At 41.1% G+C, this 20,505-nt stretch overlaps 1 protein-coding gene across 2 annotated transcripts; it reads left to right on the forward strand.

Annotated features, from left to right (window-relative positions):
• The first annotated feature begins 9,083 nt into the window (after positions 1 to 9,083).
• On the forward strand, positions 9,084 to 20,388 carry ttc23 (tetratricopeptide repeat domain 23). Of its 2 annotated transcripts, none has more exons than XM_035156286.2 (11): positions 9,084 to 9,450; positions 10,144 to 10,303; positions 10,497 to 10,620; positions 10,763 to 10,910; positions 10,995 to 11,120; positions 16,558 to 16,729; positions 16,882 to 16,987; positions 17,309 to 17,436; positions 17,781 to 17,930; positions 19,807 to 19,889; positions 20,253 to 20,388. In XM_035156286.2, exons 1-11 carry the CDS (start codon positions 9,410 to 9,412, stop codon positions 20,302 to 20,304), a joined length of 1,290 nt encoding a protein of 429 aa, XP_035012177.1. In that variant the 5' UTR covers positions 9,084 to 9,409; the 3' UTR covers positions 20,305 to 20,388. The 2 variants fall into 2 exon arrangements, with proteins under 2 accessions (XP_035012177.1, XP_035012178.1); XM_035156287.2 differs by having other exon boundaries at positions 9,103 to 9,181.
• The last annotated feature ends 117 nt before the right edge of the window (positions 20,389 to 20,505 follow it).

Here is a 20,505-nt window from a genome sequence, read left to right on the forward strand (position 1 = left end):
GCAACAAATGCCGGCACTGTATGGGTCACCTTTAAGGCTGCTGCGCTCCAGTCTGCAGCTAAGAGGTACATTGAAAACATCAGCGAGGCATCAACTCAGTGATTACACAATTGTTTGTGTGAGTTCGCAATAAGCTTCTCCTCTCTCTAAATTCATCACAGATGTAGAGAGATGAGTTCAGGGAATTCATTTTGCCTTAATAAGCCGAAGTTCTGAGCAAGTCATCCAGAAAATTGCTGAAAAACTTAATAAATCAAAACCTTCCAGACTTCCACCCCATCCAGCAAAGCATGACCTTACAAATTGCGGCCTTCTGACTCATTTAGTTCCATTAGAAAGAGGTGTTTCTCTTAAGGCGAATGGATTATCAGGAGCTCTGCATCAGGTCTAGACTGAGGACCAGCCTGACCTGCTGTGTGTACACAAACCACAGCTGTAGTAATGGATGGCAACCCTGACAGAGTGTTGCTTTGCGATGCAGAGAAAGAACGATCCCACTGAGACTCCCATCCACCATCACGCACACAAACCTCTCAAAACACCACATGTATCATTGTCTTCAGATGCTGAAGGGAGCGTGTGAAACAAAAGGAATTGTTTGAGAGAGTGGGTGTAAGGTAAAGATGTGTGTGTGTGTGTGTGTGTGTGTGTGTGTGTGTGTGTGTGTGTGTGTGCGCGTGTGTGCGCGTGCGCGTGCGTGCGTGCGTGCATGCATGTGTCCGTGCATGTGCAATTGCATAATCAGGAACACCAAACAGCTCACTTTTCTGATTATATCAGAGACCTTTTCCGGCTCGACTCCTTTGCCGTTTTCTCATCCGTCTCTGGTCCAGAGGAGGATAACAAAGAGAAAAAGCAGAGAAAGAGAGTGAGAACAAGACCCGTCATACTTCCAGGAAAGGACCCTGAAGGGTTTTGGGCCCTGAAAAATAAGGCTAATTTGAAGGTCATTTAAAGAGCGAGAGGCGCTGCAGCTCAGGAGGGGGGCCTCGGAACAAGTGCAGGGGGAGCGGCTTGGGTTGCACCGCTGTGAGGTAGGCGGCTCCGACGCTCTCCCTGGTGCTCTTCATCAATCTCTGGCATCCACAGAGAGCCTCCTCTGACCCACATAGCAAGAGGGAGGGGGTTGCCTTTCTTCCATTATTGATACCACTGCATCACACAACCTGCACTCACCTGAACCAAGTCAGCAGAGGAACCACAAAGGTCAGAGAACCACAGGCAGACATTTAGCCTTTCATTCAGATTCACAGCCAAAGGTAAGCAAACTCCTCTGACATCCCTATTGTATGATCCACTCATTGTTTTATTCACAGGTGTTCAGGTTTATCCGCCTTTTTCTTCTGTTTTTATTGTGCAGAATAACTTTCCTTCTTTATAAAAAAAGTTACCTTATGTTACCTTTGGAAACATATTCTTGGCAGTGGTTTGAAGTGGTTAATGTGTGGTTTGGTCAAGTCTTAAGTACAAGCAGTCCATTTCAACTTAAAGAAGAATCGATCAGTTTTCTCTTGCAGGCAGCAGCGTGCTGCTTTAAGTGCACTCACTCTACAAAAGAGCCAAAGTTTTCTCATTATGACGAAAGAAAAAAATCATCTGAGACGTCACTGACTGACTTAGAGACATTAAATATGCAACTAGACCATATGTTTGTGTGGAAAGAGAAGTTGCACCAAAATCAAATGGGTTCTCCCCCGACCCATAACACGTCCTTCCACCAAGTTTCGTGGAAATCGATCCTATTGTTTTTTGGGTAATCTTGGGTACAAACAAACAAATCGATAAACAACCGAGACACGGGTGAACACGTAACACATAGGCAGATATAATACGTTAATTTGACTGTGGACTGCTGCACTCTGACTTGCAGATTTCTCTCTGGTTGACATTAAGATGAGAGGGGTGCACGGCTGGACCCCAGAGAGCCAAGGAGGAGGAGCGGCACCATCCTTCCATCAATACGGACACATGTCCGTGGGAGTGCTATCTTTGTGTGTGTGAGCGTTTGGATTTGGAGGCTGCAGGGATGCAGACAAACCCTCTCTGTGTAATTTTGGAAATGTCTGGTGAACAGTTGCTGATCCGTGTTTTAGCAGCTAAAGCTTGATCGTGGAGCCATTGACAGGAAAAGATGAAACTTCCCCCATAAACATATCTCCCTCTCACAATGCCGCTAAAACAGCAGCTGTGAAAGAATGCACATGCTGTCGACGCACAAAACACAGTTGTTGGTTTAGTGCGCCATTGTGTAAACTGAGAAAAGGCAATATCACCTTCAAAGCTCCCTATAATCTTTTGATTTTGACATTGAATAGAAAGAAGAGAAGAAGCTTTAGTGGTGAAACAATAGTAGATTTGTTTGCTGCATATGCCTCAAATTAGGCCACGGTTTGGGTAAGGATAAACACAAGTTTAAGCCATCCTAAGTCTTCGCCATAGCAGGGAACAATTCACATTTGAATATGAAACTATTGTTTAACAAAGCACTAGCATGGAATGAAGCCGCTGGATGGAAAGACAGCTTATCTTATCGCACCGTAACTATCGTGTCTCTGCTGCGGACAGCTTCAGTCGGTTCAGAGGAAGGGGTGCCTGGCTTAAAGTGCTCGGCTTTGTTTCTTCCTCTTAACAGCGGCATTACTCGCACAAATACTTTGATTACAGTACTGAAACACATTTCTCATTCTGTGTGCAAATAACACGCTTTATCTGAAGTGCAGCAGCTGTGAGGACATTAGCATATTTGCCATGAGTCAAAATAGAATGCCTTTGTTCGAGTGGCAAAAACCACTCATGCCGTTTAGCAGCAACAGAATTGTGCCTTTTTGACTCAAATTTAGGGGAAATTGTGAGTAAAGAATAAATGCATGATTGCACTAAGATAAATCAAGGATGTCAGACAGGTAGTGTTGTATTTTTATTGAATCGAGAACTGTTAAATGTCTGGGAGAGAAAATTATTTTGTCAATTATTTTTTTAAGTGTCTAAGATTCAGTGTATGTCACGTAAATAAAACCCAATCGATCCGCCCCCTGCTTTAAACACTATCTATTCCAACAGGGGCTTGAGTTCACTGCTGAGGGGCGGGTGTGTGTGGGTTAACTAACACAGGAAGTGGGGACAGCTGTTTAAAAGCTAGGTGCTAGTTTGTGGTTTTAACAAATAACTGTGACATCTCTGACAAGTATGAGCATCATTTTACTGATGACTGAACCCGGCTGCAATAAGAGCTGAGTTTGTTGGGCCTTCATGTGACTGTGAGTTGGACCCATAAATTGTTTTGCTGTTTGTTATGCAAGACTGTTCACATATTCCTGTGTTGACAGTTAAAGCTGGGTAGTTGTGAGATGATAATGTATCTCGGTTTCCTTGTTGGCCGACTGCTGAATGTAACAATCACACAACAAATGATCTCTTTATGAAACAGCTGTTACAGTTCCAAAGAGGTAATTTTGTAAGTGTATGACATTTTCTATTATCCTATCAAGCAAAAAAACTCACATCAAACTAAAACAATATCTTATACGACTTTGAACCACTAATGATGCATGACAAGTAAATTAAATATTTTGTTTTATTGTGGGGGTTTTTTTCTGTGAGAATAATCATGCCTCCAATTATATAATTCATGCAGCATGTCAGTAACCCTGTTCCTGCACAGGCCGGCAACAGTGTGGTTTGTTAACCTGATCTGTCTGTGACCGCACAGTTGTGTGGCAAAAGTTAAATTTGAGGTATTTGACCCAATCTCTTTGTGCAGATGGAAAACTTAAGTTTCATATAATCACAAGACTTTTTTCTTTAAATTAACCGATGAAAATCAGCTTTTTCGAATAAGTCGAGCAGCTGATATCCAGCCAAGTGTTTCGGCTGCTGTCACCTGCCAACAGACGAGGAGTTTTCTGTTTTCATCCAAGCTCTGGGTTTACAAGTCAGTTTGACAAGGTTGTCATGAGCCTGCTAAACTGTGAACAGGAAGGACAAGTGCTAAAGTGTTGGAGGGCAAATTTTCTGGTCCAGATGGATTAAAATGGAGTAATTGCATGCACAGAACCTACGTCAGGCAGTGGATGATTTGAGCTTGAAAACAATATTGGAAGTTCCTCATATTGCATTGGTCTAGCAATGCCAAAGGGCGAGCACTATTAATCCATTATCTATACCAGTTATCCTTTAAGGGTCACGGGGGAGATGGAGCCGACATTGGGCGAGAAGTGGGTTACACCCTGGACAGGTCCTCAGTGTATCGCAGGGTCAACATATAGAGAGAAACAACCATTTCTTTAAAAGTCTCATGTCCCAAAGTCTTTAAAGTTTGGGAGGAAGCCGGAGTACCCACAGAAAACCCAAGCAGACATGGGGAGCACATGCAAACCCTATGGATTGGGATTTGAACCGGGAACCTTTTTTGCTGCAAGGCAACAGTACAAATCACTGGACCACTGTGCCCAAGAGGGGAATCAAAGCCATTGTATTACTGAAAGAAAGCTTCTCATGTGTCTTTTACTAAAATAGCCTAAATAAACGTATTCACCATTAATGTTTGTTGGAACAGGTCCATGGAAAATGTCTGAGGTGTTTAGAGCAAACACACATTAAATGACGTGTTTTTCTTCCGCTGCCTCTGCAGTGTGAAACCAAACCTATGTACAGTGGTGAAACCAGGAACTATCGGTATCTCACATTCAAAGGACACCCTGTAGATCAAGATGTGGACACATTTCACCTCAAACCACAGGCATAAAACTCAAAATGGGTGTCATAGTTTTTGCTTAGATTATGGTCCGGATTCTCTGCAGCTCTTTTATAGAAGGTATGCATCGTTCATTGGAAGGCCAATCCTGATGAAAGAAAGAAAGTAAAAAACACAAGGCAGGATAAAACACTTTATAATAAAGATTTGTTAAAGTTTGGACACTGAGCAATGTTTGATCATGTTTGCGTCTGCTTATTCTACACAATATTAAAATGTCCAAGTATTTCAAAGCCCATTAATCCATATGTTCATCTAACAAATTGGCATTTGCAGATATCTTTTTTTTTTTATTGATGTTTATTAAAGTATGTTTAACTGGAAAACTGCACCAGAAGATATTTGAAAACTGATACTGCAACACCATTAGATGGCAACTTCAAATTAAAGTGTAACTCTTTCAATAATTTGTCCACTTGCACGTTCACCACACGTTTTACTAAGCAGCCTCAGAGTGTGATTGCGAAGAAAAAACAGAAGAATGATTAGATGTGTTTGAATGGAGTTTGGCAAGGGTGAGAAATTTTAAGTGCTCACCCTCCACCGCTCGTCATCCGCCCCCACACCCATGAGTGTCTACACACACACACACACACACACACACACACACACACACACACACACACACACACACACACACACACACACACACACACACACACACAGATGTCAGAGAGGTTTGAGTGACTCTCCCCCTGTCACTGGGTGCCTGTTGTGAAAACAGCACCCCACCCCGCCTCCTTCTCTCTCCTCTCCTCACCCCCTCCTCCCCTCTCTCCCTCTTCTCTGGACTCCAGCCTGACATACCAGACCTTGTTCGTTAGCACATATTTTTACCCACCGTTACTAAATTAGGAAGCCAGAGGGAGCAAACGGAGTGTGGCTGCCAAGGCAGAAGAAGAAGAGTCTGATCAGGCCTGGGTTTGCTGAGGGCCTATGCCAACCCGACCAGCTTCATTAGGAGCCACTTGGGTTTCAGAAATAGAAGCCCAACAGGGACCGGGGCCAAACAGAGCCCTGAACGGCCAGCCAAAAACTCACGGGACAAACAAACAAATAAACGGGCCGTCTCATGGCGTGCCAGAATCAACCGGCAGCAGCCATCCCAAGGAGCCACGAGAAGTTATCTTCGGCAGAATTGCACACAAAATGTGCCCTGCCCCGAGTTTAAAAGTGGTGACAGTGCACACACTGCCAGCCCGACACAGAATAAATTAACCTAGAAAGCTGCCTCCAGAGAGCAATTTCTCAAAGCAGCCACAGAGACGTTACTTCGTATTTATTTGGCGTTTTGGGCACTGATGTAAGAAAGAATATTTGTACAAGGAAATCTACATTTCCTCTTCTTACTACTGGCATGAAGCATTTATGTCTATGAAAGTACAGAATAATAATAATAATAATAATAATAATAACAACAAAGTCTTCCTTATCTATCTATCTATCTATCTATCTATCTATCTATCTATCTATCTATCTATCTATCTATCTATCTATCTATCTATCTATCTATCTATCTATCTGAAATCTGAAATCTATCTATCTATCTATCTATCTATCTATCTGAAATCTATCTATCTATCTGATATATTTCAAGTTCATTGTTTACTGTCTCATCTGAGTGACACCTCTCCACTTGTGCACTACATTGATTTCAGTCCATTTAACACCCACCCATTAAAACTAATGAGCTATTAGCAGTTGACTTTCAGCAACTCTAAGGTCAGTGTTGTCACTCCCTTACACCAGCTTGTATTAACCAATAAGGAAACAGAGAATGTATGGCCCTGCTGTCTGTATAGGATGTGTTTTCCTCTATCAATGTTGATGCTCTTCATTATATGGCCCACTCTGGTCCCCGTCATCATAAATAAAACTTTGATGGCATTGTGACATCATAATTTTGTATCTTTTGTTAGCCTGTTGGCATGTGTGACCAAATAATGGTTTGATTTACGAGTGACATCATAAGAGGTCAGAGAAAGCATGAAATATAAATGGTCTGATAAACGCTGATGGTGCAGTTATTTACAATAATATAGTAATACTGCAAAAAGAAAGGTTGTGCTATATATTGCTAAATGTAACATTGAGAAGTGTGACGGCTATCAGGTGAGGCCATCACTTCCTAAAAGAACACAGCAATAACATAATGTTCCTCCACTAAGTCCACAGCATGTGTGGGGGACTCACTGTTGTGCTAATATACTGACATCTTGTGGAGATATTTGACTATTACAATTCATATGTTCACAACACAGTCAACGTGTTCTCACATAAATTATGCACTACCCTTAATGTGATGAGAGAAAAAAAACAATCTTAAATGATATGTTTATCCTGCTCATTTCAGAGAGTTGTGCTGGAGCTGCTTGTATCAATCACCAGCCAGATTTAAAACGGTGATTTGACCCAGAACCTTGTGTCATTTCTAGTTTAGACACAGTACATGCATTTCTAATATGCATTTAATAAAGCAAAAGGCACCAACGTTTCACTAAAAATAATGATTTAAACTTATATTATCTGCTGACATCTATTAGCAATTGGATCATAAGGTCCAAATGTTTCTTTTTCTTATACAGCAACAGTTACCACTAGTAGGGTTGTTGTTGTTGTTCAACCTCAAGGTTCTCGAGTCCTCATCATTTTGCCTCGGTTACATACCCAATCCATGACCTCACTGGGTCTTTAGAGGTTATTTACCAAGTGGAAACCTATCATCACGTCAGCCATTTGTTTGGGAACTGCTATTTTGAAGCAGAGAGTTTTTTTATCTGACCAATTTTTTATATAACGTCAATGTTATTTACTCAAATCAGACAAACCTCCTCCAGGACCAGAGGAGACATTATACAACTGTTAGGATGAGAATGTAAACTGGAAAAAATATATATAATATCTGAATAAATAAGAGTAAAGTTGAAGATAAATGGAATAAGTATGAAAATGCAGATAAATTATGTTAAACAGCGTCAAACATGGGTTGGTAATATTCTAAATATGATATCTTTGTGTGCCAAACTTTTTCACCACCATAACAAACCACAGCCTTAACACACAGCCAGTGTCTCTGGATGTCATCAGCTGCTTAAGCTCTTTATTGAACTAGTAATTTTTCTAGATAATGAGTCCAGATAGTGAACATGCCCTCAGACAAAGCTCGTCATTCCACCTTTGAATAATTGCCTGTACTTTTGCTCATCGTATAGATGCCTATGTGATCATTGTTCATGTCATTTCATCCCATAAACCCATTAGAGCAGAGATTGCCTTTCTTCATTGACATTCAAGGTCCAGTGTGTAAGATTTAGGTGAAAGGGATCTATTGGCAGAAATTTAATACAAAATAATCCTGGTGATGTTTTCACTCCTGTGTAAAAATCTAAATTGTACAAATTGTTGTTTCCTTTACCCTAGAATAGGCCCTTTATATTTAAATACTTTATATTTACAGCAGGAGCAGGTCCTATCTATGGAGGCCGCCATGTTTTTACAGTAGCCTAGACTAGACAAACTAAATACCTTTTGAGTTGAAGGGACCACAGGTTCTCTTTCATGTTTGGAAGGGGAGGGTGAGGTGAGGGGTATTCAGCTGCAATATACAACTTCACCACTAGATGTCCCTAAATCCTACACACTGACCCTTTAAATGAGACAACACCAAATACAAACTGAGGTCTTTACTGAGGTTTTTAAACATTTAATTCCCAATGTTCAGCCAATGAGATTGTGTGCAGCTTTTCTAACTTTAAATATGGAGGAGTAAAAGTCATGATGGCACCAACCTCTGGAGAGAAGTGAGTCTGCAGAAGCTTTTACCACAAACACGGGAAACTTCAGGCTCTTCTCAGCTGTGACATGAAGACACTATCCGGAGCTGGAGGAGGGTCACAGCTTCCTCATCACAGATCTTCGATGGATGTGTTCGGGAGGATGGATCACTAGTGGAGGGAAAGCTGAAGTGGTTATATTTTGGAAAGAGGTCTCACAGTGGGAGGATGACCCTAAAATGTTCACTTTAAACCCTGAAGTTTGTCAAACACAAGAAAGCCATGATAGGCTACTTCCATTACTAGATATGTTTAAGTTAATGTGAGCTAACCCTAGCTCTGCTCCTATTTATTAATTTAACTACTTTTCTCTGTGTTTTTGTGTTTTTGTTTGTTATGCATGTTATGTTTTTTATTTTTTATTATTTATTTCGCTCAACCTGTGACATAATATTTGGTCAATATAACAGGAATGTTTGTTTATATTTGAATACAATTGAATAAAGAAACAAATGTATAGACTGGAGAAGTCTGTGGTGTTTTGAAATGACCGTGCGGCTCGTGAACGCAGCACAGTTCCTTTCCTCTCTGTAACAGGAAACGCTTCCCGAGCGATGATGGCCTCAGCGCCGCAGACTTTACTCAGCGTGAACAGGTGACGTTTTACTTCAGGTGCATTAACAAGACGATAAGATCATACTTAGAATAGTTTAAACCCATTCTGAACAAATGTAAGCAGCAGGTAGCACCGTTAAATCAGCATTTAGCTTAGTTAGCAGTTAGCTTAGCTCGCTGGCACGGTAACCAGGGAAACACAGGCAGCGTTCAGGGACGGTCTGTTGCTGATGCTTCACCCGTCACCCTGACCGGTGGTTTTCACACGATGGCTAAAACTCCACCATGTTCCTCCGACTCTCCTGCTGAGTAAGTGATTTGTCTTCTCTACACAACATGGAAGACACGATTCAACTGTGGATTCACTTGTTACAGCAGTATTCAATAAACATGAAACATTAGATACAGAATATGTAACATAATATACACCTTTCATGGGAATATTGTTTTGTATAGAATGTAATATAGTAAAGTGGCACAAGAGGATTGTGGGGATGTAGACTGTATTTTGTGTACTAGTGTATGAAGATGTTGAAGTATACTTAACCATACATAAGCATATTAAACTGTTTATATGGATTTAGGCCGGTGTGGTTAAAAAAGCTATGTATGTATATATCCAACTGTGTGTATAATCACCATAGTTTACTAAATTGCAGTTTATATCTTATAAAATAGGTTAAAACAATATATCTAGATAATTATCATAATATTATTTCCGTCACTAACAATAACACAGAGGTTTAGTATATATGCTCATGTATTGTATAAGCACACTGAGGAGATATAACACACAACTGGTCTACCTCAGATTTATAAAGTGTTAGTCTCATAATAAATAATAATAAGAAATCTACTATAAAAGTTAATTTATGTATTAAACAAGTCTACTTAGTTGGTTCAGATTCAGAACCTCTCCCATATCACTTACTAAAAGTATTTTCCTCCATATGTCCACTTTTTCAAAACACCATTGTTTGACCAAACCTTCTGTACATCCAGATGCTCTGAGAGCGTGGGGAGCAGCAGCAGGAGCGTGGACGATCCTCCTCCTTGTGGTTCAAAATCAGGTTTCACTCAGAGGGAGTTTATGATGGTGCCTCCAGAGGAGAAGCTCAAACACTTCTATAGCCGAGCTCAAGCCCATGAAGACAACCAGGAGGTGGGTTCAGTCAGTGCATGTCTTTCTGACTCTGGTCTTGTTTATAAATACATGGATAATCTGCACACACGTTCAAATGAATAATAAAAGAAATGTATGACCTTTTCATCTGATTCTTTACTGACTTTTCATGCATGGTACAGTTTTCTATCAGGAGATGTGATGCTGACAGATTTTGAATATGTTTTCCCAGTTTGATGCCTGCATCCAGGACCTGGTGCGTTGTGTGGCTCTGACCAGGCTGGTTTATGGGGAGGGACATCTGAAAGTAGCCCAGGCCCATGCCAGACTGGCTAAAGCATATTTCCTGTTAAAAGGTAATTTCAGAAAGACAATACTTTAACTACACTAACGATACAGTACAAATCATATGACAGTCTCTGAGGTGTCTACCTACAATTCACATTTTTACCCTATAACCGATTCCTCATGTATAAATAACTAAGTTTGTTCCCTCAGGCTGGGGACTGCAGGCCCAAGAGCACTCGGCCTTGGCCAGAGAGCTGCTGCCCGTCTGCTCCTCCATCTCCTCCTGCAGAGGTGAAAAGCTCCGATGTCTCCTGAGCATTCACCTCACACAGGGAGGTGCTGCGCTGCTCACAACCAAATATCCTTGCCATGACATGTTTGACAATAATAAATAAGATCAGAAGAAAAACCAACAAGCCGAAATGTCCTTAACTCTTTCCACTCTTGAGGAGGCAGAATCCTCTTTTCTGAGGGCAGAAGAAGTGCTTAAGGATCTTCATCAACATAGTGCCATCGACGAGGAAGACAAGATGAAGACTGCGCTGGAAATCTCCACCAGTCTATGCAGGTAGAGTTGTGAAAGAAATTACTAGTATTTATTTCCTGAGACTCTTGGAGTATCATGCTCAGGCTGAGCTGAATGACCTGGAATCATTCCCAATTAAAATGAGACAAGACAGGTCTCTCCAGTGGGGGAGAAGAGCATATAGCATTTTTATATTTTCATTATTTTTTTGTTATATTAAATAAACATTTTTCTTTGTGTCAAAGTTTCAAACCCACTTTCAAAACCAATACATTTAAGTTTAGCCACAAGATGGCGATAGACTCATACAAACCTTTGGAGTGTAGGGGTTTTTGTTGTCATAGTAATGTCAGAGAAGGGGTTATTATTTCTCGTCCTCCTGGGAACAGCAACTAAACAAATCAGGATTTCCCCTCCCTGACACTGTTCAGTCCACTCAGCAGTCTGTGTGGGGGTTTAGTGATGATGTTACAGACCTGCTGGGTGGAGTTTCTGCTTGTCCCCTCAGTCACCGCTCAAGCAGAGGTACAGATGAGAGGGAAACATGTCTCCTCTTAAAAGAATTTCTCCCTTTTCTCTAAGGTCTCTGTTCTTAAACAAACCTCAGCTGCTTTGTTCACTTATACATAAAGTACATATAGTATCATTTTACAATATACAAATGTAATATACTGTATCATAGCAGGTACAAAGAATCATACTGCATGCTTTCGGAAAGATTATGAAGTAGTGGTTCCTAGGTGGAGGCACCAAGCACAGACATGAAGTGCAGCAGAGACCCTTTGGTAAACTGAGAGCTCTGGTCACAGACAAATGGCAGCTTCTTGTTCCTATCTTAGATTACAGTTGGTGAAATTAGAAGCACAGACGGGAAATAAAGTCTAGAATCTCAGTTGAGTTATGGTAACCCTGCTAATGTCTCTATTTATTTTATTATCATAGATAGGGCATTTTCCACACACCAACATATTAAAAAAAAAAACTCAACAGAAATAACCAACACTTGAAGTGTGGCATGACATGTCACCAAAACAGCTCCCATGGGATTCTTGTGCTATTATGGATTTGTTTACTGCAATTTGAGGTCCTGTTACACTTGCATTGAACTTTAAGCAGCTGTCTAGGTCAACACTTGGTCCAGACCAGTCGGACATCCTCATTTTCATTTAAAAACATAGTGCTTGTGGAAAAATGAACAACTCTGAACAAGTGTGAGATGCTGCAGGACAGCCACAGATAAGCACCTCCCCGCTCTCATTCCTATGAAAGTAAAGGATCCTTGTATATGAAAAGATTACTTGTTTTTTAATATGTGTATTCTGACTCAATACATTTGTCACTGTTGGCATTGTGTACATGTATGATCTCTACAAGAGCCTTTATAATCCAGGCACTAAATTTATGGAATTGCAAAGCCATTAAAACTCAAAATTCAAATATGTCTTCATCAAAACGTTTGACCAACTCACAATGTCTGTAAAGCCTTGTAAATAAGTTATTTAAAATAGTTTGTATTCGTTTTAGAAAGGGAAATAAACATTGTGCATCCCTATGCAAGTGTTTCGACAACAGGAACCCACATTACAAAAATCGTGTTGCGGGGTAACCACTGGAAACATTTAGTGTAAATAGACCTTATCAGCAACAGAGCTTAGCTCCGCTCACAGGAATGTGTAAATGATGCCTTCTTGGTCTGTTTCAGAGAGTCAGAGTTTGTTGTCATGATGTGTGTAATTGAATAAATGTGCAGACTCTGGCTTGTGTGTAAGCTCGCTAAATCTCTTTTGTTAGGTGATGAGTAAGAATTTGGCATGCCTCTAAAGCTCTGTCAGTCAACACTGTTGTGGTGCAGGGGAATGTTCCCACCAAACCCTGAAACAATAAAGTTAGCTCGGCTCTCTTACAGATCCTGCTCCAAATATTCTGCTCATTTTCTGATTCACTCAAGGTGCATGGGCACTTAGGTGTATCTCTGTCAGGGGGCAAAATTTATTTGGTTTAAATTTACTATATGCATAAGATTGTATAATATGATGATGGCCATGGCTGCTTAAAGTATCTATTTGTGTCTTTATAACTGCTGTTAAATTTCTACATTCTGGTTACCTCCATCAAGGAGTTTATGTTTTCACCCCTGTCTGTTTGTTGCTTTGTATGTTTGTTAGCATTTTTGTCAGCATGATTACACAAAAGCAACTGAACTGATTTCCATAAAACTTGGTGGAAGGATGGTTCAGGGAAGAACCCATTAAGTTTAGGTGGGGATCCAGATCAGGGGGCAGATACAGGAGTTTATTTTTACCTTCCTAAACATTTTGAAATTTGAGGTTTTTTAAGATTTCATTTTACCATTTTCCCAGGAAATTATTCATGGGTCTTGATTTAAAAAAAACAGGCACATTACCGGACTGATATTCATGAGTGTGTGAAATTTGATGCAGCTTCATTGAATTTAATTGGACTGTTTGTTGACATTCTAGTTGACATTTTATTTAATTACATTTTGAGCATGCACTTCATAAATTCTTTCAATTTAAATAATGAACTTGCATAAATTCTTCCATATTTTCTGCACAATTAACCTTATATTCATGTGTATGCAAATTCATTTGAATGCCTTGTCTGTTTGACAACGTTGTGCAGAGTAATCAGTCATCCTGTTATAAATACATAGGATACAGTAGCTAATACCAGTATTACCCTCATGCTCAGGTTCCACAGTCTGGATTTCATTCAAAAAAATAAAATTGATTTAAATCATCTTATTCCAGATGTCGAAGGATGAAATAAAACAGTCTGAGAAAGTCTCATCCGACAGAACTTTGTCAGTTTAAAGCACCACACAGATTTGCTGGAGCATGCTGGCTGTGTTTTTGTCCCTCTATTTCCACTCCGCTTCGGCCTTATTATTGTATCATTTTCCGAGTCAGGGCCCAGAGCAAACTTACGTCAACCATGTTGTGGAAGCGTTTACAAAAGAGGGCTGTGTGGCTTGCTTGGCAATACATCTACAAATCCTTGATTATATAAAGTCCCTGCCATGCTGAATCTTAGCAGATTTGGGTGGGATGTGGCACATTACCAGGAAGTGTGTAAGGATGCGGAGTGAATGAGAGGATAGAGAAGCATTGTCTCTGTCTGACCACGCAGGCAGAAAGGCAGGACTCAAGCCACGGTGCAGGAATGTACTGTGCTGTGACCACCGCTGCTGGCCTAAAAAGGACCTGAGAGTCTGCCTCATGGACGCTTGTGGACAGGGCTCTCCCACTATCCATCATGGCTTATTAGGATAATCTTGGACTCATGGGAAAATTCATAAAAGAAGCATCTACAATGTTTTTGTAACCTGTGCTTTTGACATTTAACAACAGGAACAGAAATACCCAAACCCATGCTGCTGCAGGGATGAGAGCAGACGTCCGGTAGACACAGGCTTTTTATACTTTTGATACTGGAAGGCAGCTTGGATTAAACCTTAAATCAAAAGCTGTGCCCTTATACAATTACTTTGTGTACAGTCTGTAGATAAATGATCAGTTAGTGTGGATGTGGGAAGACAGATGTGTGAAATGGAGTTTCCTATATCCCCGTACGACAGCAGTGTAGCTAGTGGTGAGTGTTGTGTGCTCTGAGAAAGGCCACCCCCCTTGAAAGGAAAGCTGAATTATATTTAGAGTCCATTAAATGGTTTGGAGCTTTTAGTGGAGTCGACTGATGGACCCAGGGTCCTTGCAGTGGTTAGTGCAGCTATCATCACATCCTCTCTCTGCACTTGCCCAGTCCCAAGTCGATGCAGCATCACAGGACGTGTCGGTGTTTCAAAACAGAAAACACTCTGTTGTAGGTGTCGGCAAAACATGTGCAGCTTATAACCTTGTTAGCAGCAGTTCATATACAGACGGGTGACTCGCCTTCTCTTACAAAGATCCATTCTTCGATCTTCAGCTTTGCATCTGTGGTTTCCTGACACTACAAGGGCATTCCCTAATCTAGCTGCCCAGTAATGATAAATAACCCACTGCAGGAGTTATTCGTCTGAGGCTGTTAAAGTGGTGGGGGGGTTTAGCGGTGGTGTAGCTGTCAGAGGAGAAAGTTATAGACTTGTGAAAGGGGCACAACAAAAGCAGTTAAAATGGCAACGAGCAAGCTTTCCCTATTATAGTCTGCACTACTCCAGGCTTTAGCTGCAGCCATTAGCCAAAAGCTTTCACATCGCTACAGGACATGGGTTTGGCTGCAGACCAAGCAGTTACTTCAGTAATTTGAAACAGGCCCATTTTAATGAAGCAACAGGCGTATGGGTGAACACTAAATTTGGATAGAATTTATTAAAATGTCATTTCGCAATCATTCCAATATCTGAATTGGGTTCGTCTTAACCTCTTATCTACTGAACGCAAGAAAACCTTCAAACGTCCTCCAGCAGGTTGTTGGTGTCCATTTCAAATGATTTAATGTCTAAAAATACTCACTCTAGGGATGAGTGAGTCTTAACCTTGAGGAACGGGGCGTTGAACTTAACAGAAACAATATTCTCTATACATTTCTTCATAAATTCTGCGCACCACTGTACCAGTACTTCAAAATAAAGCTCACAGATAGTCCAAACTGTACTAAGTAATTGTAGCTAGAATACTGACGGTATATGCCGTCATGTTTTCTGGGCATGCCCTACGTTATGTAACGTAAAGTGTCCTGGAATAACTTCTTGACAGACACTTTTTTATTCATCAATTGCTCTGCCCTCAGTGGTAACACCAGATTAGTCCTAATGAAAAAAACACTTGTGGTTCTCCCCTGAGCATCAATTGATAAAAGATCAGTTTAATCATTTTAGGGACGTCGCTCTCACACAAAGATCTTTAGCTGTAATTCATAAAGCGCAGTCATCCACTGTAGAGCGTTGGGATATGCTCAGTGGTTCTCCTATGAATCCACACTTTCTTGTATGCCAGGTGCACTTTGACAGGATGCAGGAAAACCTACCCACACATTATCACATTAAATGAAGACTATAAATTGTCTGTAGATGTGAATGTCAGCCTGAGTGGTTGTTTATCTCTGTGTCAGTTCTGCGGATTTGGCTCAGATTGTACCCCGCCTCTACACTTTATCGATACCTATCCATCATCCATACTATATAACCAGTATAGATGATGGAGTATTATTACATTTTTTGACAATGCAGTGGTAATTTGAGTATTTTTCGGGCTTATTGCTGTTTGTATATACAACAATCCTTGCCTGTGTTACCATGTGTATAAAGATTTTCATATGAAAAGTAATATTTTGTTATTTCTAGTTAACCCTGGAGGGTATTTAAAGAGCAGCACTAATTACGTAATGGTTTTGGTGCATTTCTATACCCTGCTGCCTTGTGAGGCAGACTCTACTGGTCACTGTCTGTCTTCCTCTTTGTCTTCCTGTTTGTCTTCCTGTTTCTGACAGTCTGCCCATTTGTGTCCTTTCCGCTCTATAGGGTCTATAAGAGACAGAACCGACCAGATGAGGCTTTAAACCAGTGTGAGAAGTCTCTGCAACTGTTGAAGGACGGCGATAAGCCAGATAAAACCTGCTCTGTCTACAGAGACATGGCCGCCATTGAACAGGACAAAGGTCGTATGGACCAAACCATAGAGCATCTTTCAAAGGCAACTCAATTATACCAAACTCTTAAGTGCAACATACATAAACACAGGAGGGCCTCTTGACAATGGGCCAAGTTGGGATGTTATGTAATATTTCTGCTCGTCTTATTTGCTGATATGTAATATGTCTCTTTCATGTGGGTGTCTTCCTCTAGGCTCATGCCATCGCTATGAGACACAGCCCAGGGGCGTTAGAGGAGGCTCAGATCTCCCACAGCCTGGCCCTCATCCACTCTGCTGCAGCAGAGCCCCATCACAATGGTGGGTCTATTCACAGACAGGCCTGAGCAAAGAGCTTAATTAGGACTTGAATCTCCCATTGTTTTCCTATATGTCAAATTCTTTAAGACGGTGTTATGGAAACCAGACGTATAATAGCCACTTTCAAGACATGTTTAAGTTCGGCCACATCAGTATGATTCACTCATGTCAACGTATGTTCCACGGTATCTATGAGGCATAACATCTCAAAATTGGAAAGATGTATTTTGGGAAAATGGAACTACTGACAATTGCCAATTGTTGCCATGATTTAAGTCGCCAACTTGCATTGTTGTGTATTTTTTCCTCATGCTGGTGTAGAATCTGCAGGTCACTACTTTGAGCAGAGTCTAAGTGCCTACAAGAACTCTGTAGGTCCACAGGATCCAGCCTTCCTCGCTGCCCAGGATCATTTCTGTCGTTTCCTCCTCCTCAATGACCAGCAAGAGGTTACACACACGCACCACACACAGCACACACACACACACACAGAGACACACACACACACACACACACACACACACACCACACACACACACACACACACACACACACACGTCTGTAAGATGATTCAGAAATGTCTCCACTAAGACTACCTTCAGGCAAATCTCAAATTTCTGTTTGTGCAATTTTGGGATCCAGAGCAGACTGTCCCCTCCTGCAAATATTTTGTTTAGACAGCAGCACCATGGAAACCCTCCCTCAGAGTTTGTTATTGTGCAGGGGCCGATTCCCCCTGCTGAACAGGATGTGGCTCTTTCTAGCTTACCTATTTATGAATATACCATTGCAGAGATGTGTGGAGATCCAACGAACCTCTCTCACTCCGAAGAGATTTGCGTTCGGTGACCTGAGTGCTGAGGTTGCAGACACCCTTCAGCTAATAGGAAGTGTGGAGATGAGTGAGGGCAGGATGACGCAGGCCCACAGGACGATGAAGAAGGTAATCACACATTACAGAATGGAAAGGCACAGTGTTGTGTTTATCACCTGTAAACATATATTAGAGTCGTAGTTACTGTCATCAAACATGACATTATTCCTGCCAAACTATTTTGGTGTGGGACCACCTTTCGCCAGTGAGAGGCTTGTTGAAAATACACAAGGTTCCTGTCAAATTGCGAAGAGCTATTCCCGCCATCCTTTTTAAGATCAGTGCTATCAGAGCTGCATGCTAATCTTGGAAGGGTGCTGCGTGCAGAGCCGCCCTCCCTGGTGTAAAATATCACACAGAGTGACTTTGTGTTTCCTCCGTCTGGATGGAGCCTGGGCAGCTTTGGTAAAGGAATGGTAGGTTGTCAAGCACCGTCAGTTAAAGGGACACTGACTCTCATTAGTCCCCATGTCACTATAGCAGTTTTCAGACAAGAAGTCTGTGTGTGTGTGTTCTTTTAGTTTTTTATTTCAGTTTTGCTTCTATCACGTTAGAAAACATCATCAACACACCCACTCGCTTGTGGGGAATCCCCCTGACAATCTCCTGCTGTGTTCTCACATTGGCTCTTTCGGACATTACCCACAGCTTTTACGGGAGGGTTCGGAGAAACTCTGGAGAATGTCCGGAGCCTCTTATTTGGACATTTGCATTCTCACATACACCCCCTCGGGAGAATGTCAGGAGATAATCCGGAGCTCAGTGCACCTCTGAAAGCAGCTTGATTCACAAAAGTGGCCTTCTTATGCACTAAATTAAAAACAGCCTTGTAGCTCTGTGCTTTTCCTCTGTCACTGTTTTTCATTATTTCTTACATAAGGAGTGTTTTTACTTTGCATGTACAGTATGACTTCACATGTTTCCCCTATGAGCTCACTTCTGCCGCCCATCAAACATACTAAAATACACTAGTAGAGGAGGATTGCTTCACACTAGTAATAACATGCCTGTAAGCTAAGGAGGCTGGTTGCTATGTTGCTTCGTTGTGACATCTAAGTTCAGGGGTCGTGGTTTGACAGGGAATATCAGAGCTCACTCTTCCAACACCACATCCAACAAGTGACCTTTCATAAGAGCCCTGACACAGAGCAGATACGTGAGGACAGATTTTCCCCTTCAAACACACTCTTGAGTAAATCTGGTTTTTCCAGAGGAAAGCTGGCTCTTACAGTAGATACAGAACACAACCCTCAGAACAAGAGAACAATGGTGCACATACACAGTGACACACACTTCACATGCCCCCCCTTTCCTCTGTGGTGCTGCTGAAAAAACAGCCTTCCATTACATCAACCTTAGCAACGGTGAAAACAGCCATGAGAACAGATGGATCTGTTCCAGATTACCCAGAGTTTTACTTTCCCTGGTGAAGAAAGAAGCTTCACGCTCCGTCTTTTCCTCATTTAAAGTTCCTTTTACAACTTATTTTCCCGATGATTGCTGAAATGCTTGGCAGGGTTTTATTTACGTGTGTCGCATCACTATGTGAACCGTGGAATATTTTATACATGTGTTTGTACTTAAAAGTTGAGTATTTTCTGGATTTTGTTAAATTAGAAAACATTCTCTGATCCCATTCAACGAAGCAGTGATTGCTTATTCATCTCCGAGTGGAAAATGACTCAGGCCGCGTCTCAAATATATTTGCTGGTTTGGAGCCCCTGTAATAAATCTAGCAGATTCCCTCTTGTTGACCTGTCACTCCGAGTGCTCAGCGCAGGTGTTATCTAAACCTTGGGACTGCTACCGGGGTTATTTTAGGATGTTTAGTGTGTTCACACGTTGCTTGGTGGTGTTTATTCCCCTCCGAGTATGACTTTCCCCTCTCATCTTCCACTGGCGACTCATTCTGCTGCCATTAATGTTTTTTTATTTTTAATGTCAGTGCCTGGAGATCCAGAATTGGATGTGCGGGCCTCAGCACAAGAAGACAAAAGCTACACAAAAAGCCGTGGACATGCTGGCCCGGTAAATCTGTAGAACTTTCTTTTGTCGGCAAATAAATTGTATCTTAAGTAAACTCATGTGGTTTTCCAGATGATACAATGCCAATTGGTTGATATCATTAAATAGTCAACTACAATTGATAAAAAGTTCATTTGAAAAAAACTGATATAACTTGAGAAAAGAAAAATGTACCAACTTAAAATACTTTGGTAACACACCAATTATTTAGGTTGGTAACTTAATGTTAATAAGTTGTTTTAACACAATTTCATTCTTTAATGTGATAGAAAATGTATTAGTTTGTGTGTTACCAATAGAACTATTTATTTGATTTTCTGAGCCCGTGCATGTTTCAGTGTGTAACCAAATACCTCTGTCTTGCAGGGCACCAGAAGTGGCTGAAAGACTACAGAGGCAAAGCAGAAGAAAAACATAACTTTCAAATTGTACCATCTGACAATGATGGACACTCAATATTTGACCCTTGAAATAAAAAAAATATATTTTGTCGCTACAATAACTTTGAGGATTTGTGTTACATTATACAAGTATCACTGCTGATAATTTGTTTGGAATTTCTCTATTCGTGAAGATTTAGTGTCATTCACACAGTATAGTACCATGGAAGAAAATATTA

This window comes from Hippoglossus stenolepis, chromosome 5 (assembly GCF_022539355.2).
Source record: "Hippoglossus stenolepis isolate QCI-W04-F060 chromosome 5, HSTE1.2, whole genome shotgun sequence".
NCBI lineage: Eukaryota > Metazoa > Chordata > Actinopteri > Pleuronectiformes > Pleuronectidae > Hippoglossus > Hippoglossus stenolepis.